At 63.2% G+C, this 17,530-nt stretch overlaps 2 protein-coding genes across 19 annotated transcripts in view; one reads left to right on the top strand and one right to left on the bottom strand.

Moving 5' to 3' along the window:
* The first annotated feature begins 2,834 nt into the window (after positions 1 to 2,834).
* RCOR2 (REST corepressor 2) lies at positions 2,835 to 7,750 on the top strand. 3 transcript variants are annotated; one of them, XM_057317114.1, is made up of 12 exons: positions 2,835 to 3,661; positions 4,420 to 4,476; positions 4,781 to 4,861; positions 5,083 to 5,135; positions 5,223 to 5,384; positions 5,499 to 5,623; positions 5,714 to 5,783; positions 5,860 to 6,075; positions 6,314 to 6,391; positions 6,520 to 6,577; positions 6,756 to 6,946; positions 7,058 to 7,750. In XM_057317114.1, exons 1-12 carry the CDS (start codon positions 3,535 to 3,537, stop codon positions 7,370 to 7,372), a joined length of 1,533 nt encoding a protein of 510 aa, XP_057173097.1. In that variant the 5' UTR covers positions 2,835 to 3,534; the 3' UTR covers positions 7,373 to 7,750. The 3 variants fall into 3 exon arrangements, with proteins under 3 accessions (XP_057173097.1, XP_026339186.1, XP_026339189.1); XM_026483401.3 differs by having other exon boundaries at positions 6,717 to 6,946; positions 7,058 to 7,749; XM_026483404.3 differs by lacking the exon at positions 6,756 to 6,946.
* Positions 7,751 to 8,200: 450 nt separating this feature from the next.
* The window catches only part of MARK2 (microtubule affinity regulating kinase 2), a 56,730-nt gene continuing 47,400 nt past the window's right edge, over positions 8,201 to 17,530 (bottom strand). For 3 of the 16 annotated variants that reach the window (XM_057317105.1, XM_057317112.1, XM_057317108.1), the window contains exons 12-19: positions 17,094 to 17,226; positions 16,647 to 16,828; positions 16,266 to 16,363; positions 15,122 to 15,283; positions 14,214 to 14,471; positions 13,175 to 13,201; positions 11,057 to 11,101; positions 8,201 to 10,416 (exon numbers count right to left, since the gene is read on the bottom strand). In XM_057317105.1, the coding sequence (XP_057173088.1) occupies positions 10,056 to 10,416; positions 11,057 to 11,101; positions 13,175 to 13,201; positions 14,214 to 14,471; positions 15,122 to 15,283; positions 16,266 to 16,363; positions 16,647 to 16,828; positions 17,094 to 17,226 (1,266 nt within the window). In that variant the 3' untranslated portion in view covers positions 8,201 to 10,055. The remainder of the gene's footprint in view (positions 10,417 to 11,056; positions 11,102 to 13,174; positions 13,202 to 14,213; positions 14,472 to 15,121; positions 15,284 to 16,265; positions 16,364 to 16,646; positions 16,829 to 17,093; positions 17,227 to 17,530) is intronic. The other 13 variants (XM_026483391.4, XM_057317109.1, XM_048215970.2 and 10 more) reach the window with 10 other exon arrangements.

Here is a 17,530-nt window from a genome sequence, read left to right as displayed (position 1 = left end):
TGGAGGAGGCCCCTGGGCTGGGGTGGGGTGGGGTGGGGACCCGGGGCTGAGCAAAGCCTCAGTTTCCTCAACTGGGAAATGCAGGAAATAAAGGTGCTGCGATCCCGGGGTTGCTGCGCGGCAATGGGCTGCGTCCCGGCCCACAGCCCTCAAAAAGAAGGCGCTGTCATCCTCCCTGGGGAAGGCTGAGTGGGAGCTCATCAGTGAAGATGGCGGGGAGGTGATTCCCAGAGACCAGCGGCTCTCACACAGCTCAGAGGTGGCCTCAGGGAGGTGAGGGACCCCAGTTCTAGAGCCGCGCTACCGAGCTTTGCTGGCCCCTCCGCCGCCTAAGGCTGGAGGAGAGGAGGGGCTGGTCCCTGGGCTGCTTCTCTGTCTCTCCCCTCCCACACCCCCATGTTCCTGGCCACGTGGCACCTCTGCGCCCTGGGTGGGAGGATGATTCCTGACCTGGAGGCTGGGGGAGCCGGGGAAAAGTGGGTGGGATTTGGGGTTCCACTGAGATCAGGTCCTGTGGAGCAGCGGCTCCACCCCGCCCCGCAGCCCCGGGGCGGCAGGGAGGGGGTGCTGTCTCTTTAAGAGCCTTCAGGCTGCTGGGAGCAGATGGCCAGGCCGGCCGGGGCCCCTTGTCCTTTGTGTGGCTTTGCACAAAAGAGGGGGCCAGCTGGGGAGGGGGCAGAGGCAGCAGGTGGGAGGGTGGGGCCTTGCCCCTCCCCCTCTTAACACTGCGCCATTGCCCCTTGGGGAGGGGGGTGCTCACTAGGAATATGCCTCCTCTCTGGATGCTGTGGCCCCCACAGTTGCCCCCAAACTCCTCGAATACCTCTCCCTTGTCATGTCCCACCTCCTGGGCAGAAGCTTCATCACACCAGGGCCTAGAGCCCCCCCCCCCCCCGCAAGGAATAAACCTCCCCTCCTTGCCCCTAACCTCCAGAGAAGAATCTTTCTCAGGCCCTGAGCTCCAGGCTCTAGGGAGAAGTGGGAGCAGAAAGAGATTCTTAGGGGGGGTGGGGGTGCGAGGAGAAAGGGGGGGCTTGAGAAGGAGGGATGCCAGTGGCTGGGGCTACCAGGGGCAGCCCTAGAGGAAGGAGGCCAAAATAAGCACGATGCTGAGGCCTCGGGTTGAGGATCTGGGCCCATACCCTAGTTCGATATTTGCCCAGAAGGGAGGCAAAGGTGGGGGCGGGAGGATAGGGGGCACAACTGAGGCCCTGCCTAACTGGGGGCCCGGTGTGGGCAAGATGGAAGACTCCATCATATGAGAGGGCTGCTCACAGGGATGGCTGCCTGCCAGCCAGGAGGGGATTGGAGGTGCTGGGCACCGCGAGGTGGCACCTTGCCACTCAGGAGGGGTCAGGCTGGGAGACTCTTTTCATCTTGTAGCAGACCCCCTTAGGTCAGACCTGCCCTTGGCCCATTCATTCTCCTCCTTTGTCCAGAGCTCCCCACCCTGGGGCTTGGTGCCCAATCCATGATTTAAGAGGAGGAAAAAGGCTCCGTAGGTCTGGCCCGAGGTGTGGCGGGCAACGTGGCCGCGGGCTGGGTGGCCCCATGTGGCCCGACAGCACCGCAGCCGGGTGGGGTCGTGCCTGACTTGCCCGGCAGCCCACAGGAGCCCCCAGGACCCGGCGGCCCCAGCCGGGTCGTGGCCCGACCGCAGTACCCCGGCCGGCTGGCCGCAGGCAGTGGGTGGGGGCGGGGATCCCTGGCTGGGCCCTGGGTTGCTTCTAAATTTAGGAATCTGATTACAGAGTGGCTGAAGAAGGGAAGGGAGAGGAGGGTGCTAGCGCAGGCTCGGCTCGGTCTGGGCACAGCGGGGTGTGCCCGGGTGGAGGTGTGTCTAGGAATCTGGGACTCCGGGTGGGAGGGGCGGCAGGCGGGGGCTTCGGCCTGTGTGCGCCGCAGCACGTGCCCTGGGCGGCGGGGACGGGCACGGGCGCAGCTCGCAGGCTCAGAGCCGCCGCCGGTGTGTGCGCTGGCTCTTTGTGTGCCTGGCAGGGTGGCTGGGTCTGGCTTTGAAAGTCTCTGCCCACCCCCCTCCCCCATCTCCGTCTGTGCCGCTCTACCCGCTTCCCGGTCTGTCACTCTGCCCGCGCTTGTCCTGGGGGAGGGGGATGCTGCTCCCAGCTGGGGTGACAGTGAACCCAGTGGGGAGGAGACCCAGCTCCTCCCACTCCCTGCAGTCCAGACCTTCCCCTACACCTCCCACTCCCCAACCCTCAGCCCCTTATGCCACTGTTTTGGGGTGCATTCTGCAGCAGTTAAAGGGAACTGAGGTGACCCCTGGGAACCCACAGATGCACCAGAAGCTAGACTTGGGCCCAGTAGCTCTTGGAGGAATTCATTCCTCGGCTGTCCGGCCTCCCATCCGCTCTGGCCCCCAAGGGCGCAAGAGGGAGGGGGTCCCCCTTGCGGAAGGGGGGGGCGGGGAGTTCCTTGGCAGGAAGGGAAATGGAAGGAAAAGCTGGGCTCCACCCGGGCGGGCGGGCAGGCGGCCTCAGGGCCCCCGGGGCAGGCGGCAGTAACCCGAGCCCACTGGTGTGCGGGGCTGGTGTGCGCGTGGGTGGGGCTGACCCCCGGCTACTCCTGGGGGGCAGCGGGGGTCTCCCCCCAGGGGCAAGTCAGGGAGCGCCGGGGGCCCGCAGAGGGAAGCGCTCTCCACCCCGGTCCTGACCCCACCCCCTGGAGGTCTAGCCCCGGCCCCCAGGCCCCGCCCCCCGGGCCCTCCCTCCCACCCCAGGGCCAGATGTTCAGCTGGCGGAGGCATCGGCTGGGGGAGGGGTGCTGAGGCCGCAGCCGGCACTACTTCCCTGCCAGCAGCTTCATTGTGTGCGCGAGGAGCGAGCGGCGGCGGAGAGCGGGCGAGCAAGCGGCAGCCCGAGCGCGGCGGGGAGAGCGAGCGCGCCGGGGAGGGTGCGAGGCGGCGCCCGCGGCTGCGCTCCGCCCGCCTCCCGGCAACTCTGCCCAGCGCCGCGCGCCGTGCGCGCCGTCCCGCCGCCGCCACCGCCACAGCCACCGCCGGGGCCCCGCCGCCTGCCGTCGCAGGCAGGGGTCTGGTCGGGACAGGGGTCCCCGCCCGGGGTCTGGGGCATCCCGGTGCAGCCGAGAGGCGTGCAGCCCGCGGGGGGCGCCACTTGCGCCGCATCGCCCGCCCGCTCAACTGCGTGGGCGGGTGGGGGTTGGGGCTCCGGGGCGCCCCGAAGGCAGGGTGCCCCGACTTCTCCGGGGGAGCCCCAATCCCGTGGAGCGTCCAGAGCGAGCGCGCCCCAGCCGCACCGGACCTTGCGCTCATCCCCCGCGTACCCCACTTCTGCACAAACTTTTCTGACGCCCTCGCCCGTGGGGGTCGCGGAGAGCGCTGAGCTGTCCGCAGGGCTCCCGCCCCGCCGGACCCTGGCCACGCTGACCTCCTGCCTCTCGTAGCCTCAGTGGCGACCTCTCCAGGCCGGGCCGGGCACGGCACTCGAGGCGCGCGCGGCAAGCACCGCGGCTCTCCGAAGGCTCCCGCGCCCCCCGGGGCACCTGGGCGGGGTAATGCCCTCGGTGATGGAGAAGCCGAGCGCGGGCTCCGGGATCCTGTCCCGCAGCCGGGCCAAGACGGCGCCCAACGGCGGACAGCCCCACTCGGAGGATGACAGCAGCGAGGAGGAGCACTCGCACGGTGAGCGCGGCGGCCTAGGGTTAAAGGTGCACGGGCACCGGGGACGCTAGTGGGGCGGGGGAAGAGTTGCCCACCACGGGCGTTTTAGACTCGCGGTTGCTGCCTCCTAGGACTGGAGCCTCTGGCTTGCTTCTTCCCCAAGCCTGGGAGCTGCCGGCACAGGGAATCTGGAGCCTGGGCCCCTAGCTGCCGAGGAGGCGGTCCTGCCCACCCCCGCCCTGCCCTGCCCTGCCCTGAGCCTCTGAAGGACTCAGGCGGCCCTCCTTTCCACAGTTTGGGCTCCTCGTAACCTTGCCACCTTGCAGGGGACAGAGGTCTGGCTGGGGCAGGGGCTGGAAAGACACTTCCACACCGAGCTGTGAGGCTCATGTGGTGGGGAGGAGCCTTGGATTCCCTGCAGGGATATGGTCCAGGTCTAGGGGCAGCAACCCCCACCCCCCACCCCCCCAGCCAGAACAAAGGGTTCTGCTTGGCCTGGGCTCTAAACTGGCCCCTTGTCCTTGGCCACCACCCCCTCCCAGCCCCCCCTCCACTCCCTACACTATGGGCTATGACTAGGCAGGGTCTCTCATCTTCCAGTTTCTTCTGTGGCTGAGGGTAACTGAGGGGGGAAGATCAGGGAAAAGTGAGCCTTCTGGAAGGTGAGGGCCCTGGGTGGTCAGGAAGGAGAACCCCAGGCCTGCCACCTCCCCCGCCACATCCTCCTGTCCTCCCCCCCTCCCTCCCTGGAGTCCTGACTGCCTCCCCTGGCTCCACAGACAGCATGATCCGCGTTGGAACCAATTACCAGGCCGTAATTCCGGAGTGCAAGCCTGGTGAGTGGCAGGACAGGCTGCGAAGGGAGGGGAGCGGAGGGCCCATGGCTTGGCCCTGAGCCCCACCTGGGGGAGCCCTTGGCTGGCGCCCACTAGGACAGGCAGGCAGGGGCCGGGCGGGGGTGGGTGGCCCGTGGCATTGGTTAGCTTTCCTGCTCTGCCTTCCTGTCTGGGTCTCTGCCCCTCCTTCCCTTCTGGGCCTCACCTCACAGGCCCCACTTCTCTGCCACCCTCTGGCCATGGGTCCAGGCCAGCGCCACCAGGCTGATCTGAATGTCTTCCCTTTTCTGCTCTTGTCTTTCAGAGAGCCCTGCCCGCTACAGTAACAAGGAGCTGAAGGGGATGCTGGTGTGGTCGCCCAACCACTGTGTGTCAGATGCCAAGCGTGAGTGGGGCAGGATCCTGGTTCGGTCACATCTCTGGGAGCTGGGGGGTTGGGTTCATGCCAGTCGGTGACCAGCTCTTTCAGAAGTGGGCTGGAGGCTGAGGTGTGTGGGTTCAGCCCCTGCCCTGGGGCTCAGGCTTAGGGGCCTAGCTCTGTGTGGGCAGGCTTGGGTCAGGAGTCGTAACCCATTCTCCAATACCGGGCCCCTCCCATCCCTGCAGTTGACAAGTACATTGCGATGGCCAAGGAGAAGCATGGCTACAACATTGAGCAGGTGAGCCTTGGCCCCGTAGGGATTTGGGGTGGGGACAGGACAGTGCTGGGGGCAGCTGAGCCCGAGTTGTTCCCTCTCCCGGGCCAGGCACTGGGCATGCTCTTGTGGCATAAGCACGATGTGGAGAAGTCACTGGCCGACTTGGCCAACTTCACCCCGTTCCCTGACGAGTGGACCGTGGAGGATAAGGTGCTGTTTGAACAGGCCTTTGGCTTCCATGGCAAATGCTTCCAGCGGATCCAGCAGATGGTAAAGCCCCTTCACCCCTGCCAGCGTTCCTTAGCCCCTCCTGTTCTGAGGAGTCTGCCCCGGGAGGGCGCAGGGTCTCGGGTGGGCCCCAGCCTCTGGCAATTGCCCTTCCAGCTGCCTGACAAGCTAATCCCCAGCCTGGTAAAGTATTACTACTCATGGAAGAAGACTCGGAGCCGGACCAGCGTGATGGACAGACAGGCTCGGCGGTTGGGGGGCCGAAAGGACAAAGAAGACAGGTAGGGGCCTTGGGGGCCCAGGGGCAGGGCAAGCTGAGCTCTGGGGGACCCTGGCCTCTGCCTCACTGCCTTCCTGGCCCGTGTCCACAGTGATGAGCTTGAAGAGGGCCGGGGAGCCGTGAGCGAGGGAGAGCCGGATGCCGGAGACCCCAAGAGAGAGGTGAGGTCTGGCCCTGCCTACCCGCCTGCCCTGTCCCTGGGCTCTGCACCACCTACCCCTCTCCTTTCCTTGGCAGCCTCTGCCCTCTCGGCCTCTGAATACCCGGCCAGGCCCCGGGAAGAAGGAGGCCCAGGGGTCTCAGTACCGCCACCACCCACTGCGAACCCGGCGTCGCCCACCCAAGGGCATGTACCTGAGTCCTGAGGGCCTCACGGCTGTGTCAGGAAGCCCAGACCTTGCCAACCTCACGCTTCGAGGCCTTGACTCACAGCTCATCTCCCTCAAGCGCCAGGTGGGGGTCTGAGAAAAGAAGGGGCCGTGTGGAGGGGGGAGTGGTGCGGGGAAGAAGCCAGAGGGGAAGAAGCCCAGTTGGAGGGAGGAGTGAGCTGGGTGCTGGGTGGCCATGAGCTGTGTTGGTGACAAGCACAAGCGTTGGTCTCTCTGGCCTCTCTGTCGGTCTCTCCGGCCTCTCTGGCCTCTCTGGCCTCTCCGGCAGGAGAGTTTGATGGGTCATTTCTTGGCCTTTTCAGGTGCAAAGCATGAAGCAGACCAATAGCAGCCTCCGCCAAGCACTGGAGGGGGGCATCGACCCGCTGCGCCCCCCTGAGGTAAGGGGGCTTCAGGGGTGGGTGCAGGGGCGGCTTCCCCCTCCCCCCAGGGGAGCCCTGCTGGGGGGGGGGCAGGGCCTTCCGTTTCCATGTTTTTGAGTCTAAAGGATACATTCTCTGCTCTCCAGGCCAACACCAAGTTCAACTCCCGCTGGACCACGGATGAGCAGCTTCTGGCTGTCCAAGGTGGGTTAGACTGTGGGGAGCATGGAGCGCCCCAGGAATCTTCCCCCGCCCTCCAAGGAGCTGGGGCAGAAGGGAAGGGTCAGGGAAGGAACTAGTGCTGAGGGGTATTCACACTTTGCTGCCCTTTTGACCCTTGCAGCCATCCGTAGGTATGGCAAAGACTTTGGGGCTATTGCAGAGGTGATCGGGAACAAGACTCTGACCCAGGTGAAGACCTTCTTTGTGAGCTACCGGCGCCGCTTCAATCTGGAGGAGGTGCTGCAGGAATGGGAGGCCGAGCAGGACGGGGCCCCCGGAGCACCTGTCCCCATGGAGGAGGCTAGGAGAGGGGCCCCCTTGCCAGCCCCGGCCCTAGAGGAAGATGATGAGGTGAGAAGGGGTGAGAGAAGCTCTTCAGAGAAGTGAGAGGAGCCGGCTCCGTTCTTAGGTGGGGGCGCCGGTGTGCTTGAGCCTCGTCTCCTCTCTCCTCTCTCCTCTCAGGTGCAGATCACCTCCGTCTCGACATCTGTGCCCCGATCGCTACCCCCTGTGCCACCTCCGCCTCCGCCTCCCACCTCGCTGTCCCAGCCACCCCCGCTGCTGAGGCCACCTTTGCCCACGGCGCCCACCCTGCTCCGCCAGCCGCCCCCACTCCAGCAGGGCCGCTTCCTCCAGCCGCGGCTGGCCCCCAACCAGCCCCCACCACCTCTCATCCGCCCCGCTCTGGCTGCCTCCCGCCACAGTGCCCGCCCCGGCCCTCAGCCCCCACCCACCCTGATTGGAGCCCCTGTGGAGCCTCCAGCACCCTCACTCTGAGCCCTGGGGCTCCAGAACCCCGTTGCTGGCCGTCCTCGGACACCTCTGGCTTCACTGAGGACGGAACGGACTAGAGCTCTTGGCCAGGTCTTTCGAAGACCCAGAGCTGCCAGTGGGCACAGTCTGGACCTGTGGGTTCTGCACGTTTCTGGCAGCTGAGTCTCTCAGCCCCCACCCCAGCCAGGGGCTGGGGCTCAGGGGCCTTCTGAGCTGGCCTGAGGGTACTTGCTCTTCCTGGCTGGGGCTGGAATGGCTGCCTCCTAGTCTGCTGGGGCTTGGCCTTCGGGTCTGGCCCTTTGTGTAGAGGGGGTAGTGACCTTAGCTTGGGGGATGGGGGAGAGGGCAGCCTTGGCTGTTCTTCCTCTTTCTTTTAGCAATAAGTTGGGGTGAGGTGGGGAGGGGGCTGGAGGGGGGAGGTGGGCAGAGAGGTTCCTTTGGGGCCTGAGTGGCAGAACTGGATGGGCGGCTCCCGTCTTCTGGAGCCTGCTGACAAGTGCTGAGAAGCTCTGAGGGTGCCCGCTATACCCACGGCCCAAAAGCTTAGAGAAAGGAGGGCTGGGAACATATGCAGACATGGGTTTATTTTTCAATGTTTTTAAAAAATAAATAAAATCTTCCACGTTCACGGAGTGCTCTCTTTTTTGGTGTGGAGGGCCCTGGGCTTTGCTTCCTGTCTGTGCCCTGAGGATGGGCGAGAGCAGCCACCCAGCACTGGCCTCCCCCAGGCCCCAGACAGGAATCCGTTCTCTCCTGCAAGGCTGGCGGGCTGAGCCACATCTTGCCCACGGGGACTGGGTCCCTGCCCGGCTGGGAGAAGAAACAGGAGGAGGCAGCTCAGATTCCAAACATTCTCTTTATTACGTGTTTGATCCAGAGGAGAAACTAAGTGCGGGTGGGGGGGGGTGGGGAGGGGCCACCTTGCCTGGGAGCCCCCCCATGGGCCACCACCCCCTCTGGGAGCCAAGCCATGCCCTCCCGGCCCCTCAGAGCACCCGGGCTGTTCCACTGGGCAGGAGGGGTGGGGAGGGAGGAGGAGAGAAAGGGAGGGAGAGGGAGCCCTTGGTCGGAGCCTGAGCCCAGAGCCTGGAGCCCGCAGTCAGGGCTTGGGGCAGGAGGGCTGAGGTTGGCTAGGCCCCTTCCTGGGACCCAAGGGCTCGACTTGCCGCGGAGCCTGGGCTGGGAGTGGAGGGTGATGAGTAGGGGTGGAGTCATCATAAATCAAAAAAAGAAAAAATAAAATAATAAAATAAAAAATAAAACCCATCACAAAAAAATGTACAACTCAGGTGAGGGCAGGGGCAGCGTCTGTGCAGGACCCCCCTCCCCCAATTTCTCAGGAACAGAAACAGCAGAGAAATAAATTAAGGGATGCAGCGGCCGCCACCAGCCAAGCGCCCGTAACCAGCCACTCCCACACTGGCCGAGGAGGTTAGCAAGCTGGGAGTCACTAGGCCTATCTGTCCCCCCACCCCCTGGGAGGGCAGATGCTCCCGGCCCCGCTGCCCTATCCAGCCTTCCGCCAGGCGGCCGTGGAGGCCCTGGGCAGTGTCTCCTGAGAGGAGGGGGCGACAGTGTCAGGAAGAAAAGGCAAGGCCGGGAGACGAGTGGTGAGGGGAGTCACTGCTATGGAACTAGCTGGTGCCCAGATTAATGCCAATGAAGGGGGCAGGGGAGAGGAATGGCGAGGGGCTGTGCTTTCAGACAAAGGCTCTCCCATAACGGAGAGTGCCCAGCATCCCTGTTCCGGAGACTAGCAGCCCAGGCGGCCCCCTGGGGGCCGAGGAGCCTATCTGCCCTGCAGTCCCCTCCCCTCTCCCAGCCCGGGGTCAGCCCCGCCTTCTACCCAGGAGGGGTGGGAGAAGATGGCACAGACTTTTGAGGAGGGGAACAAAAGTCCCCACAGCAGCTTGTGGAAGGAAATGCCCAGCTCTGGGGAAGGAGGGGCAGAAGATACAGTGTGGAGGGGGCCGGAGCCCCGAGCCTCGCCTGCCAGCCCGGAGCGGCCGCCAGCCCCCTCCCCCCTGCCCCCCACCTCAGGGCTGCGCAGCGCCCCGCCCCCAGCCCCTGGCCCGGCCATCCAGGCGATGGCCTCCAGCCCCGGGGCCTGAGGTCAGGGGAAGGCCACCTCTGGTGGTTTGCTTGGAGGGGAAGGAGGGAAGGAGAGGGGAGAAGCCCAAAGTGGGCCTGGCGGAGGGCCTGACAGGGAACTCCACCACTCTTGCCTGAGAGTGTTCCAGCCCTGAGCCACCCTCCCGGGAAACCCCACAGATCCAGTCTCGACTGTCCCAATGGGGCAGGGAGGAAAGGTGGCCGCTGGGATTTTTTTTTTTCTTTTTTCTTTTTGGTAATAAAAAATTTCTTGGTTTAGGCGAAATACTCTGTGCAACCGCAGTACCGAGGGGGAGCCCTGCCCCCCCACCCCTCCCTCCCCTTCCTTTGCCTCCTGTGGGGGAGAGGGGGGAAGGGGGACTTTCTGGGCAGGGGTAAATGTTGGGGGGAAAGAACCATCTCCCGTCCCCCCCACACATGGAAGAAAAAACCGAGAAGGGCGGGCGGGGAGAAGTGCCAGCAGGGGGAGACACACCAATCCATCTCTGCAGTCTCGCCCAGGTGGGCTGGCGCCCGGCCCCAGCAGCTAAGTCCAGCTGGCCCGCCTCCGTCGCCCCCCACTCCCGGCAGCCTGTTAAAGCTTGAGCTCGTTGGCTATTTTGGAGGCAATGTTTTTGAAGGCCATGGAGGTGCCCGATATCCGCTTAAACCGGACACCGTTGAGCGAGAGCCGCGGCAGTTTGCACACCTCCATCTCCCACTGCACGAAGTTCTCGTGGCCCGGCGTGCCGTGCATGCACAGCAGCATGTACTTCTCGTGCAGCTCGCTCTGACAGCTGTTCGCGTCCAGCACCTTGCGGATCTCCCGCATCATCTCGTTGGGCTCCATGGAGCTGGTGGTCTTCATGCTCCACGTGAAGCGTAGCGAGCGCGGCTTGGCCTCCCGAAACTCCTCCTTGTCTTTGTCGTTGCCTCCACCGCCCACCACGTGAGGTCTGCGGAGAGGGCAGAGGCGGGGGTCGGGATGGGGCCCGGGGCACCCCACCCACGGGAAAGCCACCCTGGCAGACGGCCCCCGAGACCGCAGAGGAGAGCGGGAGGGTGCCCAGGAGGCGACAGTGCTGGAGGAGGGAGCGTCAGACCTGGCTGGGGGAAGCAGAGGGAGGTGAGCAGCGTGGGCAGTTTTGTGACCTCCGTCTCTCAGGGAGGGCAGAGGCGGGGAGGAGAAGCCAGGCCCTGGCAGGGGATAGGAGGGTGACAGTTCCATGCTTTTCTCTGATGGGGGGAGGGTCAGGGAGAAAAGGGGAGCGCGTGCTCAACAGCCCTGAGCAGTTCACAGACTGGACAGAGAGCAGCAGCTGAGGTACAGAAAGGTGAGCCGGCCGGTGGGTAGGAATCTGTAGCCCCAGCCGCCCAGCCCAGGGCTCCTGCTTCCAGAATGCGCCAGAGCTGAGAAGGGCCCACGCCTACTGCAGCTGGGGCGTAGGGCTTCTCTGAGGAAAGGGAGGCCCCGAGAGGGTGGGGACAGGGCAGAACCACCGGAGGCAGAGCCAGGTGGCAGAGGAAGAGAGCGGCAGGAGGCCCGTGGCAAGCCTGTGGCCTGGGCAGGGCTGGTGCTGGCCCCAGCCCTCTCACCTGAGCGTCTCCACTCGGTCTTTGCTTTCGGGTTCATTCAGGTTCCTCAAAAAACAGAGCGAGGGAGAGTTTAGTGCTGGGACCTCTCGCTCCTTCCACCGCCGCAGACCCAGGTGAGGGTGGGTCTGGTGAGGTGCTACTGGTGGGTGAGCAGGACCCAAGCTCTAAGGCCACTTGCCTGTCACCTGGCAGGCCAACATGGCTCTGCAGCACCTCACACTGGCAGCTCGACGGTCCCTCTACAGCGGGAGCCCGGCACACAGGGCCTGTCCCTCCCCACGCTCCCAGAGATGTGTGCTGGGGAGAAGGAGCTGCTGCTCCAGGAGGGGGAGGAGGGTCTGGATGTGCAGGCACGCGCATCGAGCACACGGCCACAGCATGAGGCAGCCCCCCCACCAGCCGACAGCCAGGGCTTCACGCTGTGAATGGGTCTTCGACCCCAGTACACCAGGGCCCCAGAGCCACAGTCCTCTGGAAGGGAAGGGGCTGGGCTGGGGGGCGTGGTGTGTGGTGGGGGTCAGACAAAAGCCTCTCTCAGGAGGTGGAACTGTGGGCAGGCCTGGGAATGGGTGCCTGAAGATGGGGAGGGGCAGAAGGGACCTGAGGCTGTCCGTGGACAAGCCCGCCTCCCCCATTCTTTTAGAACCCCCCTGTCTGCCAGGCTGCCAGGCCATCTGCTTGTACAGAAGGGAAGACAGAGGGCAGGGCAGGGCCAGCACCTTGGGAGAGTGGGTGGGGAAGAGGTCTGGCCCCGCTGAGCGGCTTCTCCAGCTCCTGGCTGGAAGATGGGTGCCTGGAGCCGGGAAACTGGGGACTGCAGAGGGCAGGGACGTGAGGAGGATGAGAGAGCAGCAGCAGCACATGGAAAAGGAACACGAAGACACAACAGACACACGAATGCACACAAGCGCACTGTGAGCAGGGAGCCCGGGCTGTGCAGGGGAAGGAGCCTGCTGCTCTCCCCAGCCCCACCTGGTCCCTGCCCGTGGGTGGAGGCGCCCTGCCGGGCAGGCCCCCACCAGGGCCTGTGAGTCAACAGCCAGCCATGCAGTGAAGAGCTGGGTGGGGAGCGATGGGTGGAAAGGGGAAAAAGCCTGAGGACCCTGGCTTGGCCATTAGGTCAGTTGGGTCACCAACGTGTCTGCCAGGTCTCTTAGCCCCAGCACAGGGCCTGAGCTGACAGCCTTGGGGAACCAGTGCTCCCAACCCGGCCCTTGTTCTTCAGCTTGGTATGGGGCCCACCCAGGCTTCCAGAGAGGATGAGAATAGGGCCAGGGGGTGGTAGAGCCAGGATCTGGCCTAAGAAGGGAGATGCCTGAGTTTGGGGGGCGGGGGGCGGGAACGGGAATCTCCCACTGTTTTGCCAGGGCTAAGAGGTAGATGGCCCCAGCCCTAGAACATCCCCGCCCCTGGCTTTCTGGAAGCCACTGTCCCTATCCAGAGAACATGGGCCCAGAGAAGAGGCGTGGCTTGATTCGTCCAGATCCTGCGGGAGGCAGGAGGTGTGCGGGGTGGGGGTGGGGTAGGCCTAGTTCTGCAGGAGCTGCCAGAAGGGGGTGCTGTGCCCACTTGCGAGGCAAAGGCTCCTTGGGCCTGGAAGCGTCAGACTGAAGCCTTGGGACCCCAGCATCCCTGTAGTACCCCCAAAGTCCTGCTATCCACAGGACAGGGGCAAGAGGTCACACAGCCCTGAAATGTTCAGGGGACCAGAGAAGGCAAAGACCCAGAGACCAGAATGAGATCCCCGCCCAGACGCACTGGGCACCCTCACGGAGCTGTTCACAGCGCATGCACAGACAGGGGAGGGGTCAGGGAAGGAGCCCAGTGCTTGCGACCAAAACCCAAACCTGGCGTGGGGGTGAGAAGACAATCTTAAAGGGAGAATTCCCTGAGACGGTCCCCCGTGCCTGGGGACAGGCCCCTCATTTTTGAAGCCATCCGCCCCGAGTGGCCACCCAGTCAGAGGCAGTCTTCATCCCTTTAAGATGGCAGAGAGAGGGCCACACAGACGTGGTTAGCAGATGGAGGCGGGAGCAAGAGCCAGAAAAGGGGAGTTAATGACGGAGGCAGGACACAGGACACAGACACACACACACACACAGCGGGCTGAACGCCTACCTTCTGGCAAACCTGAAAGACAGATTTCTAAAAAAACAAACAAAAAAAGACAAAATAAAAAAAGAAATAAAAAAAAAAAAACCAACAAGACAGTATGTGGATAAGCAGGTGGGGAGTGGGCTTTACAGGTTCAAGGGTCACCCCATTTGTGGAAGAGCCGCTCAGCGAGACTAGAGTCCTAGGCACCCTGATCTGCCCCCACCCGCCCAAGAGCCCCGCTCTCCAGGGCTGGAAAGGGGCACGGCTTTTGTGAAGTGCGGCAGGAAGGGCCGCAAGCCTGCTGCTGCCTCCCGAGCTACGCCACGGTGGGAGAGGAAACGGTGGGATGGAGACAGGGAGCGTCCCACCACGCAGGACTGCTTGGATGCACGTTAAGAATCAAAGCTGTCTCTTTGGGGTGGCTGGGGGCCAGGTGTGAGAAACCTCTTGAAGAGAATCCCCACCCTGCTTGCCACCTCGGAAAGCATCAACCCACTGGGCTGCGAGGGAGGAGGCCACCCTGGCCCCCACCAGCTATTTCATTTACGGCCTTCATCCCCGCGGACCCTGGGCAGGAGGACGCGGCTGAGGCTGAGGGAGCGACTGCAGCTGGACCTAGCCAACTGGGTGGGGGGAAAGGAGGTCAGAGGGGGCGAGAGAGAGGACCAGGAAAAACTCTCCTTGCTGGCCCAGCCTGGCTCGGGCCTCATGACTTTGCAGCTGCGTCACCAAATATAAGTTTCCATGGGAACCCAGGAGAGAAGAGGGGGGCTTTTATTTTAGCATCTGAGTTCACACTCTCCTAGAGAGGAGGCGGCATTGGCCATCTGCTCTCGGGGCCAGAGAACGAGGGCTGTGTACAGGAGCTGGGGAGAGCCTGGGAGGGACGGACGGACGGGTCTGGGATTGTGAGGTGCTGACAAGGACCCGACTCCTTAGGCTTCCCAATGCCTCTTCTAACCCCAAGACCCAAGCCTAGTGCTGGCAGTCCCCACCCCACTCCCAGGCAGGTAGGAAGGCCTGGTCTCATTCTCTCTGCCACCCTAAGCCCCCCACTCACCTGCGTACAAACTTGGAAGTGAATTTGCTGAAGATGCTCCCCGAGGCCCCCCGCCGGCCCTGGCTGTTGCCAGAGGGAGAGGCTGGGGTCACACCGTAGGGCAAATTCTGCTGGTCCCGCACCTGCCGGAGCTGTCCAGCGTGGAAGGTGCTTCGACTGGACACACCCCGGGGGAAATTAGTTCGGTCTGGGGCTCCACCGCTGCTGCTGATGTTGTGGGCGGAGGGGGAGGCGACAGGGACACGCTGGGGGGCTGTGCTGTGGGAAAAGAAGTGGAGGCAGAGGAAATGCATCAGGGCACAGGCATGCCATCACCACTGAGCACCTGCAGCACCCCGGGGTGAGAAGGGGGATGCTAGGGCAGAGGCAGCCATCACGGAGGACACAGAAGGAAGGGGTGTGACCACTGAGGACACCGGAAAGGAGGACATCTAGGTGGCGGTGGAAGGAGACGGTTTGGGGGAGGGAGGGAGGCGAGGGAGGATACATGTGTGAAGAGCAGTACAGGCCAGAGAGAAGTGGCTCCTTGGGAGCCAGGCACACTGGAACCTCAAGGGGACAACGTTGACCAACCCTCAAGGACTGAGTCCCTTTGGTGCTGACTGTCCCTGGGGTCCTAAGGAAGTCCAGGAAGGCTCAGAACAAAAAGGCTTCCTTCTGGAGCCTCGGGACGGCTTCTTGCATATCTGTTCTGAGAGGGAGAACTGGAGGAAAAGAGGGGCATTAAGCTATTTTTTTGTTCTACTTCCTGACTGTAGGGAACAGAGCCATTTCTTGTGGCTAAGATGCCAAGAACAGAGCAGGACCCCCGGGCAGGGGGTGGGGGGAGGGAGGGAGAGAAATTGTGGGGGGCGGGGGGTGGGGCAGGCTGAAGGCACCCGGTGCGCCAGCTGCCCCAGCACACTTGCCTGGGCCGCGGCACCTCACAGTTACTGTCCGTGGGGGGCAGCCCAGTGGCCTTGTTGGGGTGCACGGAGGCCGACATGGATTTCTGGTGCTGGCGGGGCCGGGCCGCAGAGACCGCGGCGGAAGCAGAAGCTGTGGAGGCCCGGGACCCTGGCATGGTTAGGCTAGGAGACAAAAGCAGCGAAGAGGCCTGGGTTAGGGGTCGGTGGAGGCAGGAGGCTCAGGTTAGGAAGCAAGGGCAGGGCAGAAGGGCCAGAGCAGGGAGGAACTCAGCAGGACGCAGGTCGGGTCCAGGGAGCAGCAATGGGACTCTAGTCAGAGCCGAGGAAGGCGGGGCTGGGAAGTGGAGGGCGGGTGAGTAAAGTGAGGCAGGCCAAAACCTGGGGGAGGAAACCAAAAGTGCAGGAAAGCCTACAGGAGGCAACTGCCTCCGGGTTGCGCTGGTCTCCTAGGAATTCTAAGAACAAGGATGTTTTGTCGACAGAAAGAGCAGGGTGTTGCTAAGGGGAATTTTCATTAAGCTCAGAAGAGGAGGAGCCAGGAAGGCAATACACCAAGAGATGCTGGCGGTCAAGGCTAAGGCGGGACCTGTTCTCCCAGGCACAGCTGGGGTCACCCTCAACACGTACACCCCTCAGGTGGGCAGCTCTCGATTCTGCTCTGAGCTGGGGCCCCCCAAACAAAGCCTCAGGCACTGACGCCAAGAGGAGCGCAGTTGCCATGCCCTGGCTGCAGTCAAGAAGCAAAAAGGCAGGGGTGCCTGGCTGGCTCAGTCAGAAGAGGTGTGACTCTTGATGTGACTCTTGATCTCTGAGTTTGAGCCCCACATTGGGTGTGGACATTACTTAAATAAATAAATAAGTAAACAGGAAAAAAAAAAGCCAGAAGGCAGCCGAGATGACCATGGAGTCTCACTCGGTACGCCCACAGCAAGCAGCAATCCCAGGAGCACAGGGGAGAAAAGACTGGTGGGGGGAGGGGGGAGTGGAGAGCAGGGGGAGGTGCTGGTGTGTGGACAAGCCGGACCGGACAGAGCCAGGACAGAACTCCAGGGAGCAGGGAAGGGAGGTGGGGCTGCCGACAGACATCACTGCTGTGAAAGATGGCTCTGGGGCAGTGTGGTGGGCAGGGCCTGGGTCAGCTCACCTGTCTTTGCCGTTCTGGATGGAGGCCTGGCCAAGGCTGGCCCTCTCCAAAAGTGGGGAATTCCTGCTTCGATTTGTGCTGGTGGAGAGGACGCTGTTCTGTGGGGAGTAAAGGGCAGAGCTGTATCACAGAAAACCTAAGTGTTCTGTTCACAGAACTGGCTTCCCCTCTGCCTCCCAGCAGTAGCAGACAGGGACAGAGAAAAGAAAGGATTCTGCTTTTTCTCTTGGGGGTAGGCTTTCTATAGTAAGCAAAGGTGGCCCGGGAGGTAAGATCCAGTGGGCGGCCAGAGGGAGATGCCTGGATGGGGCAGGCCCCACTGCAGGAGGGAGCAGGGAAGGGAGTGGGGCTGGCTGGTGGGGGACCCGGAGGAACGCTCACCGTAGAGGGGGTAGGGGTGGTCTTCTTCCTCTCCAGGCCAGGCAGGGGGCTGGCGGGCACTTTGGCTGTGCTGCTGGCCTTCCGCCCTGACTCCCGGTCTTCCTCAGGCCGCTTATTCTCTGCGTTGTTACTCTGCGTCTTCTTAGAGTAGGAATTAGATGTGGGAATGGCAGGACCAGCTGCTGGGCCAGAGGGATGGGGGGAATGGGTAAGGGTGAGGGGCCCACCGGGTGCCTGACACGCACACACACGGTGCTCTCCTACAGTCTTGCCGGCAACTTAGCAAACCCCACGTCACAGACGGCAAGGGAAGTCAAGTGGCGTGTCTAAGGCTAATAAGTGGCTAAACTGGGACTGAAACTCAGCAGTGTCATCCCAAGCCCCCAAAACCCGTGTCCTTTCAGGAGAGGGGTGAGTCCCCACCTGCAACTCCCCCAAAGCACTCACCCTGGTCACTGAAGCGCCGCTGCTTGGGGTTGGCTGAGACACTACGCTGTACCTTGTGGGAGGGGGAGGGGGCACTGCTATTGGTCAGATCAGCTGAAGGCCGGGGCTTCAAGGTGATGGTGTCGCCCTCCAACTGTAAGCAGAGAAAAAGGGGGACAGAAGTCATCGGAGATGCGTACAGATGGACCCACTTATACACCACCCTGCCTGACACAAAGCCACTCCAGACTCCCATGAGATACACCCCTGCAGGACCCAGGTGTACTTAAACACTCCTGGAGACACGTATGCCCCGACGCAGATCCTGACAGAGCCAAACACCCCCCGCCCCGGGGCATACACACGCCCCCGAGAACACACATTCAGACTCAGAGACCATACCCTGCTGCCCCCAACTAGATACCTCCTGAGCAGGCTAAGGTGAGAACCGAGAGAGG

This window comes from Ursus arctos, unplaced genomic scaffold (genome assembly GCF_023065955.2).
Source record: "Ursus arctos isolate Adak ecotype North America unplaced genomic scaffold, UrsArc2.0 scaffold_23, whole genome shotgun sequence".
In the NCBI taxonomy this organism is placed as follows: Eukaryota; Metazoa; Chordata; class Mammalia; order Carnivora; family Ursidae; genus Ursus; species Ursus arctos.
This window is presented reverse-complemented; position numbering and strand designations above follow the sequence as displayed.

What these genes read in the sequence shown, in the direction of transcription:
- RCOR2 (XM_026483401.3), top strand. Translation starts at nt 3,535, where the DNA reads ATGCCCTCGGTGATGGAGAAGCCGAGCGCGGGCTCCGGGATCCTGTCC. An exon ending in ATGGCTACAACATTGAGCAG is followed by an intron (nt 5,136 to 5,222) that starts GTGAGCCTTGGC and finishes CTCCCGGGCCAG; the next exon opens with GCACTGGGCATGCTCTTGTG. An exon ending in GCAGCTTCTGGCTGTCCAAG is followed by an intron (nt 6,578 to 6,716) that starts GTGGGTTAGACT and finishes TGACCCTTGCAG; the next exon opens with CCATCCGTAGGTATGGCAAA.